The sequence below is a fragment of the Mchenga conophoros genome, linkage group LG20 (assembly GCF_057382185.1).
Source record: "Mchenga conophoros isolate Kocher_MC1m ecotype Shallow Benthic linkage group LG20, M_conophoros_male_GT1.1, whole genome shotgun sequence".
Classification (NCBI taxonomy): domain Eukaryota; kingdom Metazoa; phylum Chordata; class Actinopteri; order Cichliformes; family Cichlidae; genus Mchenga; species Mchenga conophoros.
In genome coordinates, this window is record NC_140545.1 from 29,787,261 (window position 1) to 29,806,171 (window position 18,911).

At 38.4% G+C, this 18,911-nt stretch overlaps 1 protein-coding gene across 1 annotated transcript; it reads left to right on the forward strand.

The window, feature by feature from the left end:
- Window positions 1–1,056: 1,056 nt before the first annotated feature.
- tspan31 (tetraspanin 31) lies at window positions 1,057–11,773 on the forward strand. Its single transcript, XM_085260835.1, has 6 exons — window positions 1,057–1,253; window positions 6,473–6,640; window positions 7,847–7,927; window positions 8,033–8,173; window positions 8,504–8,614; window positions 10,028–11,773. Exons 1-6 carry the CDS (start codon window positions 1,191–1,193, stop codon window positions 10,100–10,102), a joined length of 639 nt encoding a protein of 212 aa, XP_085116961.1. The 5' UTR covers window positions 1,057–1,190; the 3' UTR covers window positions 10,103–11,773.
- The last annotated feature ends 7,138 nt before the right edge of the window (window positions 11,774–18,911 follow it).

An 18,911-nucleotide genomic window follows, 5' to 3' on the forward strand; every position in this document is an offset into this window, starting at 1 on the left:
CCACTGTATATATATATATATATACACATGCAGTAACAAATGTAAATATACATCACCTGCAAAATGTTGCTGGTGATTCATTTTTTTTCCCTAGAATGCAGTTACAGTAACTCAGTGTTTTTCAGAGATCAATATCTCTGAAAAATACTTTGTCAGGAGTGTCAGGAAAAACATTTGTTACTGCAAATACATTTGTTACTGCAAATATACATATATATATATATATATATATATATATATATATATATATATATATATACACACACATATATACATATATATATATACACATATATACATATATATATATACACATATATACATATATATATATATACACACATATATACATATATATATATACACATATATACATATATATATATACACATATATACATATATATATATACACATATATACATATACACATATATATATATATATATATATATATATATATATATATATATATATGTATATATATATATATATATATATATATATATATATATATATATATATATATATATATATATATATACACATGCAGTAACAAATGTTTTTCCTGACACTCCTGACAAAGTATTTTTCAGAGATATTGATCTCTGAAAAACACTGAGTTACTGTAACTGCATTCTAGGGGAAAAAAATGAATCACCAGCAACATTTTGCAGGTGATGTATATTTACATTTCTATCAGTATGGTACATAAAAGTTGACATTTTCTTTCTTTTTCTTTTTTTTTTGTATTTTCTTGTCAGAGCTTCAGTATACTGTGAAATGTTTTCATTTATTTACCTTTAACAGAAGCATACTATTATAAAAAAAAATTCCCTGACAGGATTACAAATAAAGTCCAATCTGCTTATTCAGTTCGTGGGGTGGGGGGAATCACCGGGTCAGTGGTCACCCTGGTCAGGAAACCATTCACACTCACGCTTGTGGTCAGTTTAGAGTCAGCAGTTAACCCCATGCATGTATTTGGCGTTTAGGAGGAAGCAAAAAAAATGGTTATTCAACTTTACACGATGACGTGAGTCGTTGCCCTGACGTCATGCACCATCGTCATCCGCCCTCGGTGCTGTTTGCTTCCAGTAATCAGCGCAGCTGTTTCTCAGAGCGAGCTAGCAGGGATATTAGTTCAGGTTGTTTGTATTTTTTCGCTTAGCTGGAGGAAGTGTTTCGAAGATGGTGTGCGGCGGGTTCACCTGTTCCAAAAACGCCCTGTGCTCCCTGAATGTGGTTTACATGGTGAGTATGTAACACGGATGCTAAGTCTCTGCTGGTTACATTAGCTTGTAGCTAACTAGCTTGTGAATGAAGAAGCGAAACACTGGCGAAGAAATGTACTGACCTGTTTTAACTTTTTATTTGGCATGCCTCTTTGTTCATTCTACAGATGGTTATTGGTATGTAAAATATTCTGATATTACCATAGCACAGTGGTAATGTAATGTAGCGTAGGTTAGCTGAGTAGAAGTAGCGGCTAGCTTGTTAGCTATCGCCATTATGCGTATGAAAGATCCCGTTACCTGCGAGGCCAGCTGACCTAAAATGTGAAACTAATACGTTTCGGCTTGATATGGTTTCATGAGCTCTGCTGTCGGTCACCTGGGTGTGTGCTAAGAGAATATAATCAGCTCGCGCGTCTGCCTTTGTCCTTTGTGTCAGTCATGTGAGTGGTGATGGTCAACATGTTGTCTTCAGTTCAGCTAGCATAAACTCTTATCAGAAAATCTGCAAACGCATACTTCCTTCATTGACAAAGTCCAGATCACCACTTCTGAGAAAATGCTACATTTCTTACATTCAAAGACTATAAATGTGAAGAAAGATAAGATTTGACTGGTCGTTGTCAGGCTGAAATTTGCTTTGTTTGCATAATACGCTATGTTAATTCCCTTTCTGATTACTATACAGTGGTGTCTGTTTAGCCACTTAACACAAACCTATGATTTATTAAAGCATAAACCTGAAAGGAAGAGTCTATGTCGTCTACACATAACAGACAAAAAAAAGTGCCTCTTTAAGCACTCATTCTGCTAGTAAATGCCAAATGTTCCATGGTGTTAGAGGCACAAAGCATTTTAGTATTTTTACAAAAATAACGTGATTCCCAGAGAGCCTAAAACTTGGCATGTCTCAGTATGGTGTGCAGTGTCTCCTTAAGGAAATTCTTGAGGAAAGTGGGCAAGTGGAGGACACTGCAGCATATAATAAGTATTTAAAAATCAATTTTCTTTAGAAACAAAAAAATCTACTGTTTGCTGAATATCATCAAGGGGTACAACTGTGAGCTCCTACACCATGCGGAAAACACGATGGAGGGTCTGTCATGGTTAAGAGCTGCATGTCAGTCAGTGGTGTGGTGTAGGAGATCTCATCAACACTCTTAAAAGTACAAAGTTTGATCCACGATGCAGTACTGTCTGGAAAGAGTCTGGCAAAAACTTCTTCATCATAACAATGGTCCCAGACATGCTGCCAATGATTGGTCTCGCCAGAGCCAAGACCTAAACATTACTGAAGCAGTGTGGGATCATCTTGGCACAGAACATGACGAAAGCCAGCCAACATCCAAACAAAAGTTTTCAGTGCCCTTTAAGAATCCTGGAGAACCTTTCCTGAAGATTACTTAAACAAATTACATTAAGCTTGCTTAAGATCTGTGCTGAAGAATAAAGGTGGTCATAGCAAATATGGACAGAGCACAGACTGTTAGTTTTATTGCTTCATTTTAAATGTATGTTTGCACATGCTTCAATGAATCTCTGAACCTAAATCCCATTTTACTAGCAAAATTGGTTCAAGACTTTTGCACAGTACTGTAACAGTACAAAAACTCGGTAGGTTTAAGCAGGATGTTGTTTCTTTTTTTTTTTTTTTCTTTTTTTTTTGCCTGTCCCGTTTGGCTCTTTTGCCATTAGAATTGCCAGCAGGATGTTGTTTCTGTTGTTCCAGTCACACTCTGTGTAATCAATAGGGATGTACCAATCCAGCAGTTTCAGTTTGATGTCTCGGCTTTGGGTGTCTGCTAATATGGAGTACTGAACTGATTCCAGTGTTAAATTTAATAATCTGTCTTCCTCACTGTGAGGAGGCGAATTTAAATCATCCTTTATGTACAAGAAAACATCAAGCTCAGCCTAAATGGATTTCCTACTTTGTAATTCATGTGACAAAATATGCATCAACAAATATAAATTTACTGAATTGTTATTTATTGGTAAAGTGAAATAATGAAAATGGATCAAATATTTTAAGAAAATTAAGTTGATCAGCAAATGTATTTGCAGTAGACTAATTTTGCCTCATAAGGAGAGACCTGCTGCAGGGTCTCTCCCTATGAGTAAAAATAAAATGCAAATTTTTGCTTCGATGCTTTGTTTAATGCACGATTTCTTAGAATTCACCATCTGAGCGTGGGCAGGTTCAGGAGAACACATGATAATATTGTATTACAACATTAAGCCCAAGCAGCCCTCAGTTTTCTTAACAAAAAGGGCTGATAACACAACAGCAGCAATTAAGCCGATGAAGTCATAGTTTAACGTGATGCTAGAGTCTGTCTACACACAGCAAAGAGGTGGAGCCATTACCAAGACAGAGAACTCAGCTTCTTCCTTTAACCACCATTAAAACTACTGCTGAGAAAAGGTGGCCATGAGTTCTTCATCTGGCCACCTGTTTGATGTGAAACAGTGAAAATCTACAGTAAAGCCAAAATATTTGTTATCCCATTACTTGGAGGAGTAGTTGATAGAATAGTTTATTACTAAAATAATCTATACCTGCAGCCCTGCTCTGCTTCGTAATGCTGTCCTTCTTTGAAGTAGCTTCTGCCTTTTATTAAGTCTCTCTGACCAAATATGATGAGTGAAAGTAACCCAAAGTATTTTTAGGTAGTTTCAGTGGTTGAAATGGTTGCTGCAGAGTAAGAAGGTCCTAGTTTGAATCGAGCGGGTACCTGTCGTTTTGGAGTTTCTTCTCGCTGTGTCGGTTTGCGCCTGGTAATCTGGCTCCTCCCATCGTCCAAAGGCATGTTTTTAAGGTTAGGATACGTAGTAAGTGTGAATGTGTTTGTCTGCCTGTGGTGTACCCTCCCCCTTGCCCAATGACAGCAAGCAGAGGTTACTTTAAAAATGGAGAAAAAAAAAAGAGGTTACCAGGTGTAAAAATAAATGAAGCTAACAATAAACTAGTCAAGAAAGCAAGCAAAAGAAAAATAAGGCTAAATAAACTTTTGAACTCTCGAACGTCTGTGCTGTGTGCCATTGGTGAAAACAGGAGTAAAGCTGGTGTTTGCATAGCTGTTACTGACACACCAGGACAGAGACCTCGCTGTCCCTGTCGACTCAGTGCCCAGTGAAATACTTGTGACACGACCTGCCCAGTCAGAAAGGAACGTGATGCCGCCAGTCCTGTTGATGGCTGAGTCACCGCATCTGTCACGAGTTTGAGATTTTTTTTGTTTTTAAATCAGGATCGAATCGGAACAGGCGTCAGCGAGCTGAATACACGAACACTTTGATACCTGCGATGCTTATTTAAACGTCTGCACTGAATCTTTGTAGAACCTATATCATAACCTATGTAAGTGGCCATTGGTATCATTTATGACGTTTTTATATGTGATGGCAGCCACAGTAGAAACAAAATGATACGGTTGTCCGTTTTTCTTCATTCTTGGTACATTTCCATGTTGCGATGTATTCTGCAGTCTCCATCCAGGAATTTGCTAACATCCTTGTATCGAGGCGATGATTATTCAATACCTGTGGGGGGAAAAAAGCCAGAAATGCATAGATGATGGACTCGATGGAACTGAACAGATCAATCAAAATAGTCCCAAGCTGCGTCGATCGACTTGAACTTGGGTTTCTATTGAGGTGCATGTCAGGTTATGGTGTAGAATTTCAAAAGGATCTGTGATTATGATTTACTTCTGAAATGGATGTAAGTAGAGAGAGGAAGTAAACATTAACACATTAATTGGGGGGGGGAGTACAAAAAAGTTTAATTTATAGATTTAAACAGTGACTCATTGCTTTAACTAGATTATTATTATAATAATAATAATATAGATTTGTATAGCGCCTTTCAAGAAACCCAAGAAGGAGAGGGGAAAAAATATGCAGCTTGATCATGGTTATACTCGGTCACCTGACAACGACCCATTCCCAACTGGGGAAATGTCGAGATGAAGAATAAATGATGCCTTCAACAACTTTAAGCAACTGATTATTTATAGAATACAGTAGAAAAAAGTGTATTCAGGCATTATCTGCATTTATTTACAGTCTCCTCACTCACACACACGTACACGCTTCATGTCTAGAGCTGAATAGAGGCAGCAGTGAAATATTGAGTTGACAACAATGTTTTGTTACTGTAAGTGCAATAAAAGCTTTCCAGCAAGTGTTGCTAACTTGCATTAAACCAGAAAGACATTATGTAACGAGCAAAAGTAAACGTGAGAGGGGAAGGCCAAAGCATCGACCTTTGACCACAGTTTTCAGTTATATAAAGTTTTGCAACATGTGAAGAATATCAGTTTGTGTCACAATGTGAAATGCCTGCAGACTGCAGTTATCTTCCTTCATGTTATATTAGCTCTACTTGTATTTCCCACTGTTGTGTGGCTAAATGGATCAACACGGACGTTCAGTCCAGCTTTTTGAGTTCGCGTTGGACGTGCCTCCCATCCAAATATCAGATCTGAGCATCCCTATTTTTTTATATTTAATTTGTAGTTTATTCTTTGCCAAAATATCACTCATGCAACATTTTAGTGGTGAGTTTTTGCTAGTTTCGTAAAGCTCATATGATTGTAAGTCAATATTTTTGTATTTTGAACTGAAAGAGCAGGTTGAAGTGTTGACTTCAGTTTTTGATGTTTTAATTTCCCTGTTTGTTCCACAAATACAGAAGTCAGATTTTTGTCATGTAGTGATTTCGTGTCTTTCAACTCTTTGACATGCAGTTCATGCGCCGTCACAAAATTGATGTGACCAAGCAGAGATCAGTCAATAGGGTCAGAGTCGGCAAACATATCAGCTCAACCTTGAAGACATTTGTTTACCAGACCAGCTTGTGCTCAATTTAAATAGATGGTTTTGTTTTTCATTTCAGCAATTTTGAAGTGAAAGAATAATAAAAAATGCTCTAAAATATAACTGTGTTTGGAATTGGTTACAGATGATTTAAAAATACATTTTTAAATACATAAAACACTGTCCTGGACCAGCAGCTTCATGTCCTCAAGCTGTGTGAGGTATTTAACACTAAACTTGTTTTTTAGTCGGCCTCTTTCTCACACTTGAACTCCAAAGCTGAACTCTTCTCTACAGACTGAGCTGTGTTTGTAGTAATCAAACCACAGTGCTGTTACCTCGTGATAAGCTGTGATCCATCTGATGCACTCTGCCTCAGCTGACCGTGGTTAACCTCTTTCCCTTTGCTCCCTTCAGCTGGTTGGGCTGCTGCTGATCGGAGTCGCGGCATGGGGGAAGGGCTACGGCCTGGTGTCCAGCATCCACATTATCGGAGGGGTCATTGCAGTGGGCGTCTTCCTGCTGCTCATCGCTGTTGTAGGACTGATCGGAGCCATGCACCACCACCAAGTCATGCTTTTCTTTGTATCCTTTATAGCTTTGTTGATGCACAAGTTCGCAGTAGATCTGGGTTATTTGGGAAAAATTACTTATCTTTTGGTTTAAATGTTTGTCCTTCCTAAGTCCCATCCAGTCTTCTTCCATACTTTTGAACTGTCTCAAGGTTTGCGGTGCCCGTCAGACCTAACACAGGATGTAGTTTATGTAGGTGCTGGGTTGTATCACCAAAAATGTTTGTTAGTTTAAGTTTCTGGCAGCATCACAGTGTACAACAGAATTATTATTCCTGCATAAGTGGGCCTTTATGTAGGTTTACTGTGACTCATTCTTCTGCCTGAAGTTGAGAGAATAAAAGAAATTGTTGGTATTGGCATTAATAAAGCAGAAGCAGCAGAATTTTAAAAAACAAAACTACACACGGAAAGTGGCAAATGATCGTCTCTTAGACTCTGTTAAACAAAACTAAATATTTGCTACTGGGTTATAAAGGCAGTCTTTTTAAGCCTGGAGTGGCACATTAATGCCACTATTCGTTGTGTCAGATCTGGAGTGATTGTGCATAAAGAAACATCATTTTGAATTACAGCCCCCAAATTATTGGTCCAAATTCTTCTGCCTTCAGGTAAAACAACCTGTTAGTAACAGTTTATCTTTACCTCACCTGTGTGTCGAGGAGCTTCCTTTCAAACTTCCCAACAGTGGACAAGCTCATATCTGGGCAGCAAGATAGTTTGGAGAACTAAGCCTGGAATGTAAAGCCAGTGCTGAAGTGCCTTAATGGGCAGCATGGTTTTATAAAACTCGATGGGAAAACGGCCCTACACTTCCCTGATCTTTTTAATCTGATCAGCTTTTTTTCGGGCTCGGCTTTGAGCTTCAGTTCCAAGTCTTGTTTGATTCAACATGAAGTACAATTTCTGAAGTTGGAACAGAGCTACAGTGTAATTAACAAATCACTGCCATAAGAGCATGCAGTGTACCCATGTTTCTCAGTCATGTCCATCCTATGCTCTGATCCGGTTTCGCATAGCTAGGATGCAGATGGGAAAAATACTCCGCTTCAAAAACAGGATCTTAAAAACCGCTGGATGACGTCACAGTGGCTACATCCATCTTTTACATACAGTTTAAGAAATCAGGGCCGAAATCCCTCCCAGTTCACAGATGATTATTCTTTGTTGTTTGAAATGTGGAGTTGCTGCCGTTGTTTCTTTGACCCCTGCTTCTCAGTACATGGTCATTCTCTTCATTGTCTTCCTCTTCCAATTTGGAATTTCATGTTCCTGCTTGGCAATGAACCGTGGGCAGCAGGTGAGCCAACATAATGTCTATTTCAAAATCTGCATTTCTGAATTCATATGAAATGTATATTATTTAATGCCTTTGGCTTTTATTTGTCATGTTTACATTTTCCAGGAGACACTTCTGAACTCTACGTGGGGAATCATGGAAAATAAGACCAAGGAAGACTTGGAGACCCAACTCAACTGCTGTGGGCTCTTCAACACCACTGGCAAACTGCAGCAGTTTAACCAGGACTTGGGGAGCTGTCGTGCTGTAAGCCTCAAATATCACATTTTTTTCATTAACTAAAGAAAAACACAGTCATGGAAAAACCCACTAGAAAGGTTTAGGTGAATACTTCAGTTGTTGCCTAAATAAACCCCATTTTATTTCTGTTTTTTACCCACTCTATCAATGATTTTTTTTCTGTATTTCCAGTTACACAATGAGCCTCAAGCAAAAATCACATAAGCATTTCCTTTAGGAAAAAGTAGGGCACTTACTGTTATTCTCAGAATAGATTTTGGTAGCTAATACTGGCTTAGCTGACAACCCGTTGAGTCATAGTGCAAAAAGACAGAACGCCTTTCTCTTTCACTCTAGCCATGCACAACGGAAGGTAGATGTGTGCCCTGTGGAACGAAGATGCTGGATCATGCCACAGAGGCTCTGAAGATCCTCGGAGGCGTCGGGCTCTTTTTCAGCTTCACTGAGGTTTGTATCTGATCCTTTAAATGGACTTCATCAGGTTGGCTTGACAACACCTATGTGTCTAAATGTATTGACTTACTGTCATGTGATTGGCTGATTAGATGATTGGGTTAATGAACAGGTGTATCTAAAAGTAGTGGGTGAATGTGCTTTTTTTCTGTGTAATTCATTTTTTCACTAATGAACAGTCTAAGCACATATTCCATGTGCTGTTTCATGATGACACACACATATAATATAACACATATATATTTTCATATTGTAAAATTCTGATATTCTGCTCTAAAGACCTACTTTCAGAACTGTTATTTTCTCATTTCGTTGGTGTTCTAAGGAAAACGGAACATTTTTGGGCTCTGTTGGAATAAAGATGATTTATACAGTGTTGGAGTTGTTACCAATGTCCTGACCAAATCTAAATATGCAGTCTTTGAAATTCATTTTATGCAGTCTCCACTCTATTGGACTGTGCTGAAGGTTTACCAGATGGCTCTCATGCCAAACCATGAAATAGTCGTGTTTCATGACTGTTTTTAAGTAATGTGTGGTAATAAGTGTAATTAGAGTGAGCAGCATGAATGTTCATGAGACTCTTCAGGGAGACGTGTCATTGTGGCAAACCAATAAATACAGCCTTGGACAAAGTAGCAACCACTGTGTTTGAAAGTTAACTGAGTAGTTTTATTGTGTAACCTTAAGTCATTTTAATGCCTAAACCATAATGAGTCAGACTTCAACTTTTTTCTGCCTTCGTCTCGCCTTATTCCTCACATCTTCTTCATCGATCTTGTGCGTGTCCTCCTTCACTACATCCATGAATCTTCTCTAACCTGTCTTTCTCCTGCTGTGGCTGCTCCATACTTGGCATCCTTACTGGCTATCTGTGATCAGAGGCACACATTAATAAAAACCCACAAAGTATCAGTAACACTAAAGGGAAGAATTTGCCGGTGCTAAGCACACATTCATACACCCTGCATGCCTAAGTACTCTGTAAATGAATGAGGGGAAATTCAGGTGTCAGTGTCCTGCCCAAGGATGGACTCGGGGGGGTGGGGATCGAACCGCTGACCTCCTGATTATTTGCTCTACCACCTGAGCCACAGCTGCCCTACTAACAGATTAAAAGCTGTGACTGTTTCACAGACAGCTTCACTTTTTTTTTTTTTTTTTTTTCTTTTAAATAAAAATGACTCGTGATTGCTACACATTTGCTCCCTCCTGCACAGACTGGTTGCAAATGACGCTATCAGTTTGTTCAAGTTTGTCCAGTATTTTCACTTCACTGTTGTCCTTCCTTTTTGTGTTACATGATGAGCACATTTGTGGTGAGTTGTGGTCTAGCTTTGGTGAGAAAAATAACTTCTAAGGGCCTTTTTAATGCTGTTCTCTTACATGTAAATCCTCTGTTAACAGATCCTGGGAGTGTGGCTTGCTGTGCGCTACAGAAACCAGAAGGATCCACGAGCAAACCCAAGTGCTTTCCTATAGTCTGTCTCACATCACGGCGCAGTAGGTGCAGTTTCAGATACACTGGTACACACAGAATAACGCACATCTAGAGGCAGACACTCGGGCATATAAATACAGAGCCACAACCATCACAACACCAAATGGACAAGCGCACGCAGCACCTGAAAAAAACACTGAGAAAAGCAAAACGCACACACATACACCAGAGACTGAGAAACTCCAACAAACTCCAGAAATGCAAGCTGGAAGACCTGGATACTTATGTGTGAAAGGATGAGAAGTGGTACTTGTCGGTATCACAACCCAGCCTTGATTTGAGTATCAGATTTCTCGATTGCACCAAGATTTCTCTGCATGCATCCTCTCAGGCGTGCACAGACCAACAGCCTCTTTGTTGATCTTGTTCCACAATCCAACCCAACGACTGTGCGGTGTCCAACAGATAAACTTGTATGCACCTTGACTTTTCCTCTAATGTAGTGCCACCTCTTAACGACAAATATACTCCTGGTAATGTGATGTGTATCCAAACATGTCCCAGCATGATGAGAAAGTCAGCAAGGTGGGTGAGAAGGTACACACTGGACATGTGGTGTAAAGTAGTTTTTGAAAGGGTTAAAAATGTATGTAATTTTTTTTTCTTTCCACAAAAAAAACAGGAATTTGGATTAGGTAGTTTATTTTAGGAAATGTAGTTGCTAGTCTTTGAAGTTCAAATATTTATGAACTGTAACTGAGCCAACTAACTTTTAAATGCCGACGGGCTGCAGCCTCGATGTTGTACATAGTCTTTGCATACTGTAGTTCACAGAAAGTGTACTTGATGGGTTTGCTGTGTAGTTTCCCACCTCTTGCTATGAGGTTTGCCTGCAGTTTCAGAGTCTCTGAAAGCCTGAATTATCCTCACCTCTTCCTATATTTAACATTTTCTTCAGTGTCGCACAGTGACGTCGCTTAGCGTAGATTCTGGTTGTAGACAAGTGGATTAAGGTACATCTTGTTACCTTCTGTATAACTGGAAGAAATCTCAAAAACACACAACTTGAATACGTGCTTTTTTTTTTTTAATTTGAAGTAATCGAGTGAATTTGGCCAAATCTGTTTATTGAAAATCCAGTTTGGTTTTTATAGTGTTAATTGTGAGAATGTGCTTTTTGTTGCCATCCTTTTCTTTTTCTTAAATATTTTAAAACTTGTGATTCTTTGGTGCAGTTTTTTTTTTTCTTTTTTGTTTGCCATCAGCTTCTTTTTTTCATCAGTGTTAAAATGCTTTGTAAAATGTGCTTGTTAAATATTTTCCGTATCTATTTAAGTTTAACGATGCACAGCCGGTTTGTTGTAGTTTTGATATCGCTTTGCTCGATATGGAACGTTTCCTGTTGATAAATAATTGCTCAGCCTCTCTTTAAACTTTTTTTTATTTTCCCCTCTTTTGAATTGCTTTTAACTTAAAGGACTAACGAGCTGTAATTACATGTCTTACTTGAACCTGTCGACTTTAATGATTACGGATTCCTCGCTGCTGCTTTGGAGTTCTCGTCGTAAGCAAAACATTATGACAGATGTTAAGCATTATTATGCCATATATTACACCTCAGTATGAATTTGCGTGCAGTTGTTATTCAAATGTAAGTTGAATTTTTGAGACTTAATTTTTCCAAATAATAAAAATCTCAAATTGGAAGCTGTTTTTCTTTGAGTCATTGTTTGAAGGACTGGGTCCACACTGGCCATGTTAGCTCTGATAAAGCCAGCCAACGTGATGCTTGCAATTCCACCAGACGCCCCACGGACTGTAACATGTAGCAAATGAGGGCAGCAGGAAGTCAAAGATAGAAATGGAGTGGTCAATTTTCAAAATAGGAACCCTATCTAAATTCATTCCTAAACTGGTACTAGTGTGATCTGAATCACTAATGTAATGTCACGCACCCAAAGCCAATATATTTCTGCAGTTATTAAAACAAGACAGTCAAAATAAATAAAAACAAAAGATGGTTTCATCTTGCCAATAATCAACACACCTGTTTTACAGTGGTGTTGTAAAAAAACACCTAAGACACTCACTGCTTTGTAAAGGTATATTTAACATTCAATTTTTTTTATTTATTTTTTTATTGCGTATTTGTGGTTCCGTTTGTTATAGCATTTTAAAATAAGTAAGATCAAATGACCATTTTAAAAGGCCAATTAACTGTTAAAATCAAAGATTGTTAGGAAAGATTTCCTGTTCTTGTGACAACGAAGCACTCGGTCCACTGGTTCATACTGGAGGGGGAAACTAAAGGTATTTATGAGACGTAAAAGGTTTCCGTAGATAATTCTGTAGGAGGATTATTAATGGTTGCCTTCATCTGCCTGTCTGTAGATATCAGAGTCTCAGGTGATCCACTTTGGGTGGGATGTGACCAAAGTGTTAGTTGATAAGGACTGTACCTTGTGAAATGAACTTTTCAGTCAAAAACAGCGGCTATTCTGAGCCAACCTATCGGACAACTTCATACAACTAAAAAATCTTATTTAAAATATTTTTCTCCAGTTATTTTGTAAGTTCAAAGGAATCCCCTGTCAAAATGCGCATTTTTAAAGTTTAATAAATGCATGATGTTTAAACTAAGTTCTTGGCAGCCCTTCTACAATTAGGGTTAAATTTTGTTTTGAATGTAGCAACCAAATGGAAAAGCATTAAACAGAAAAACTAACGCTAAAGAAAAAGCTTGTTTTGAATGTTTATCTCATAGTTTCTGAACATTGCAAAATAAAACTCAACCGTTATCGTGGGTTGCCAGTGACCTGGTGGGTGATAAGGGAGTCGGCTGATGAATAATCATTAATAGAATTACGGACAACAGGCATTTGTTAGGGTCCACGTGTAAATTGAAGAAATGTTTCGGATCCTGTTTCAAGGCCGTCAATCAAGCTGAAGCAGGTTAGCAACACTGAGCTTGTTAACTACGTGCAAAAGGTCAGATTTCCGTGAGTTGTACCTTCCCGTTGTAGCGGTGCTCAGCTGATAGTCGGGTGGATTTCACTGACTCATCAGAGCTTTGTTCAAGTAAATCAATCTGCAGCCATTGTTCACTTGTGATTAACATCCCGAGGTATATTTTCCCCGGAACATTGCTGACCAGGCGATATTGTTACAGTGAGAAACATCTCATCAGACCCTATGTGAAAGCACTTTAAGTAGGATCAGCGTGAATCACATGCAACCCAGACTTCAAGATAATATTCAATACACCAGGGGCGGATCTACACGGGGGGGGCAAGGGGCAACTGCTGTAGAGCCTCTCTTCCCCCCCAGCTGCACCCCAACTTTTATGTCCTTAAAATGCTTTAAAATACCAGTTGTCTAAACCTAAAAAATTGTCTGTTTTCTTTGAAGAAAAGATACAATAAACAGTTTTGTGGATATTTTGTTGACTTAATTTGCATATAGGGGATTTTCACATACTTCACTGAAGGGGTATGCGCTACCCTACCTAGACCTCTTGCCCCTCCTTTGCCCACCCATGTAAAATTTTCTAGCTCTGCCACAGGACGGCACAGTGGTTTAAGACCACTGCCTCACAGTAAGAAGGTTTTGGGTTCAAACTCAGAGGGATTGTCTTTCTGTGTTAGCCCTGCCTATCAAGGGTGTCCTGAATTGTATAAGTGGAAGAAAGTGGAGGATGGATGTTAGTAGTAAAAAAAGGCAGTGGATTAAATTCTGTGCTCCACATTAGGCACGGCCCTGCAGGTATCACTCCTACAAATACCAGGGTGACTTGCTGACAGCTGCATCTATCCATTTTCTGTCAGTTATCCTGGTCTTGGCAGCAGTTTGAGCAAAGATGCCCAGACCTCCCTCACCCCAGCCACCTCCTCAGCTCTTCTGGGGAGACACTGAGGAGTTCCTTAGCCAGCCAAGAGATGTAATCTCTCTGTTCTGATGCTGCTCAGGAGCCAACCTGGTCAGATGGCTGAATGACCTCAAATGGCTCTTTTATGAAAGGAGGCTCCACTCTATAGTTGAGGAAAGCCCAGACCCTCGCAGCCTTCATCAGCTGATAGATTTAAAGATTGTGACAAAGTAAACATTTTTACTGGGTACAGAACGCGTTCATTTTAGCTTCTTCTTAGTTTATTTATGCTGTCACTGTGTAAAGCAACCCGGTGGTGGAAACAACACGTTTGCACCTTCGTAATGGTAATGTGAATTTTTCCTTTAAAGCTGATTTAAACTGTGGAGCCAGCTTGCAGTTGAGACTTTCAATGTGCCACCTTGCGCCACATGATGGCAGTATAGAGTCTGTGCAGCTGCCATTTCTTTTTCCGCCACTCACTGCTATTTCATCCCTGCTCTGACATGTGTAAATACCTCGAGACAAGCAAAGAATCTCTACACAGAGGTGCCTTTTCCCTGTGACTGGCATCATACAGATTGATTTCCTCCCAGCTGAAGGTGGACTGCATCGATGTGGCAGCTGTGAAATGAATTCATTCTGGTAGTAGGTTTTGTTATATCCTGTGATATTCCTTCAGAAGGCCATTAATCCCTTTAGCTGGGATCGGTCCAGAAATGTGGTGGTGGGTGGGTGGTTGGGTGGGTTGGGGGGAGGGGGGTAGTGTGGCGAGAGCAGAAGGAGAGCTCAAGAACACTCTGATAGGAGAATAGAGATAACACACAAGGAAATTATCCTGATACCTTTCAACCAAGGTTATCCTAAATGAGGATAAACTGCTCTTCTGCCCTCATCTTAATGGCCCATGCCAGACTGTCACCAGCACCACTGCCCCCTGCTTCATGAAAGCCGTGACCTAATCTCTGGTGCTGGATGAAGCCCGCCAGCGAGCACCTGCGGGTTCGTTTCCCTGAGACGCAGGAACATTTATGTAAGTGAAATATGCCTGCTAAGGGCTTTGGGTCTTGAGTGTGGCTGGGAACCAGCATTTTAGAAACTGTCCCCTGTCCTGTCAGCGTGCTGTCCCAAGGGCCCGGTGCCAGTCCCCCACCCTGTGCTGCATGTCCATATGCCGGGTGTATTAGTTTGGAGAAGCTGTGGAGAATCACACCAACAGGGATGGCCATCTGTCCTCTTACAGATATAGCATGGGCTCTGCAAGCGCATCAAGACAGGATCTTAAAACATTTGGTCCATTATATCACAGCGCTCTGGTGAATGGATTTTACAAGGGCTTGTCCGTTAGGCAGAACTAATTATGTACAGCTTGTCAGCATGGGGCATGGTATTCAGATCAGTAGGGACCAACAAACTGCTTCCTGTTATATAGTATTTCCAGCAGAGGATACTCTACTATTACAACTAAAAGCCCTGCATTCAGAATCCACTGGAGTTCACAGTGCAAGGCTCAAAGATATATTAAAATATGTTTTTTTCAAATTCAATATAAACAAACCAGCCCCTAAGGTAAAAACAAAATGGCAAACCAAAGTTAAAAATAAACCTCAACTACCGCGAGTTGCACTCAAACGGTTACTTTTTTAATGAAAGGTTCACGAATGCTGTTCTTTTCTGCTCTGGGATGAAATAGTTGTGTCCATCCCAAGGCTAAATTTGAGCACTAACGATGCAAATTTGATTTAGGCCACAAAATAACAATCTTTTAATGAAGAGATCCAAAAAAAATATGTCGGGTTGCACAAATAAAACATACTCTTTGGTATTAAGAGTTGTTCAATTAGGTACTGATTCTGAAACTGGGGTTTAAGCCCATTCAAAGGGACATTTATAAAAAATAGAGGGTCACAATATGATAAATGCTGAAATGTAAAAAGGTAAAGATAAATGTTCATTTTGGAAACTTTATCATTCATAATTTCCCAGTTCATGTACATACTAAAACTGATACCAGATGACTTATGATAAAATATAAACTGACCTCACTGACCCTGTATTATGACGTCTCAGACTCACAGAGCCACCAAAGGACCCCAACAAGCTGTTAGTTTAATGGAATTCAGTGCTTAAGAAATTTATGTGACCGCCTGTCATAAAACAAACTAACAAACTAAAGCAAAACACAAATATTTTAAAGATATCACGTTTTTATATCCAAATTTGAGCTGACGCTGGACTTCTCTGAGAAGTCAAAAATTAATCAAGTGTATTCAACTGTTAAAACTATTTTTTTCTGTTCAGGGAGCCAAATAAATAACTGTAATTTGACATCTTAATCAAAAGGTAATAATGTGCCTTTTTCAGCTTTTTAGTAAACAAGTAAATTTTAAAATTCATGGACAAAAACAATTATATTCTATCATTAAAAACTTTATTTTGATAAAAGAGTTTGTTCCTACTGGTGAATTAATCATTACAGCAACACTAAACATTATTTTGGCAATTACCAATACTGTTAATTTAGGACAGCTGTGGTATAAACCTTTCAGTGGTAGTCTAATAAATTTGTCTTTATGTGTTTTTGTATACATACCTGCTGCATCAATGGTGAAAGTTTGTCCTCGATGCTGGGAGTTACTGAGAATAAACCTGTATGCTTTTATTGGGTCTGTATCTAGATTCTTCTCACAGCTCAGCGAGGACAAACAGGAAGGTAAATCATTCTCATCAGTTAAGAGAGACAAACAGGTCAATATTGCCTATCAATAATGAAACAGAGCAGGGATGCATGTTGTTAGATCTTAGCTGGAACGGCAGTGCAGGTGATATAAGAAGTTATTCTGAGCATTCAGGTCTTGAATTGGTATTTCACTTTCATAAGATATTCCATTTTCATGCCTTCACCTCCACGTGAAGAAACAATCCCCAAATTATTTAGTTATGGGAGATTTTCTGATTCATTTTGCCTCGCTAATAGCAAAGAAATTATTGACATCATTTACTAACCACTGGGAGAATTATCTATTCCTTAAACTGTTATTAATCTTTAGCTATCTTTTTAGAAACATTTACAACTAGTTTTCGCTAAGGTAAAAGTAATTCAAGCATTCAAGTTAGCTAAGAGTGAAGAATAAACCAAATTGTAACCAAAAGCTATCACAAAATTTTAAGATATAGTTTAAAATATTTAGAAATGTGTAGACACTTTTAAATGTGTGAAGTTAATAAATCAACCATTTTTCAGCAGTTAGCAAAACATATTAAATATTGAATGAATAAATATGTTAATATTTACTAAAAGTAAAAATTTCAGTAAGTTTGCTAAAAAAAAAATGAATTTAGTATGTTAGCTAAAAGTAACAAATAAACCATTTTAGTGAAATAGCTACAACTAACAAAATTAGCTCAAAGTTTCAAGAGTTAGTAAGCTCTCTAAAAGTAACGCATTTAGTGAGTTAGCGTTAAATAACAAATAAATCAATTTAGTAATATTAGCTATAAGTAAGAGTAAGTTAGCTAAAAGTAACAGATTTAGTAAGTTAGATAAACTGTTGAAATAGCTAAGAATAATATATGCGTATTACTGTGTATTAAACTGAGTGATTATAATAAAAATAATTGCTAAAAACGTTAAATATTTAAATGTAACAGCTAAACAGCTCAAACAATTAGCTAAGATTACAAGAATAAAAATTCAAATAGTTTGCCAAATATAAGGGATAAATGTTTTTGTCGGAGGGACAGATCGACAAGAATAAAGGAAACACAGGACACACACACTTGACAACCAAGCGGAAGCATAGATTGGAAATATATTCAAATCCATGAATTTCAGCATACATGTTACTTCAAAATAAGTCTGGATCACTGCTCCAGAAAACACAAATTTATGGTTAAAACTTTTTTTGTCAGTCTGCTATTGGATGGCCCTGTTTTTGCACACAGCCTGCTGAAGCTACAACTTTTATTTTAGTGAAAGACGTAAGTAATAGATGAACGTCTCAGATTATTAAAATTAATGGATAAGCCATACAAATGCTTTCATAAGAATAATGAAAACTGTTCAAGTAGTGACTTGGGTAAAAGTAATGTCTTGTGATATTTTTATATCTGAGGCTACCAGACAGATGGTTGAAATGTCTGGTTTTTCCCACTCCAAGGTAGTTATGCAAACATCTAATGAGAGCAACCAAGCAATGATTAATAAATGGCGTGGTGAATATGGTGGGACAATATCAGTCTAACTGACATATTTGGAAAATAGTGGGTGGTGTTGGTGAGGAGGTAGTTTAGGTAGTCTGTTGATACATCAGAAGAACAAAAAACATTTGGGAGAAAGCGCTGCAGTTGATGGGCAATATAAAGAAAATAGTTTTAAAAATGAGTTACAGGAGGCAGAGAAAGAATGGGGAAGGCAAAGGTAGAAGATGAGTTGAGGAAATCAAGTTTACACACCATTAAACATAAATGTTAGTAGCCTACTTTACCCCCCACAGCATCATCATAACAAGCCCTCCCACACAATGTAATAGTTTATTTGCAAAATCATTTATTTCTGTGCTGTCTAATGCTAATTTATGTTAGAAAAATCACGAGTGTTAAACTTTTTTCCAGCGTTCTGTATGAAAACAATGTGAGCATATTGAATTTGACCAATTTTGCGATGGTCAAAAATCTATAAACAAGCACCTGGGCCGCTCTCTTGCATCCCGGTTTAATCATTACCTCGCTGCAACAGTGCACATACAAATATAGCTGTAGATACAAGGAAACGGTGGCGTGATAGCTGAAGTCTGGCACCGTATCTCAAAACAAATGTTACGCTTAAAATAAATCCATAACTGTAACAAGCAGAGTGTGAAAAATCAATCAAGATCAATGTGACAGGGGATTTTGTGGGAAGTGCTGCGGCGGTGGAGAATACAAAGTGTGCGAGAGCAGGAGAGGGAGACGCAATGAGGCATCTTCTTCTCTGAAAGCTGCAG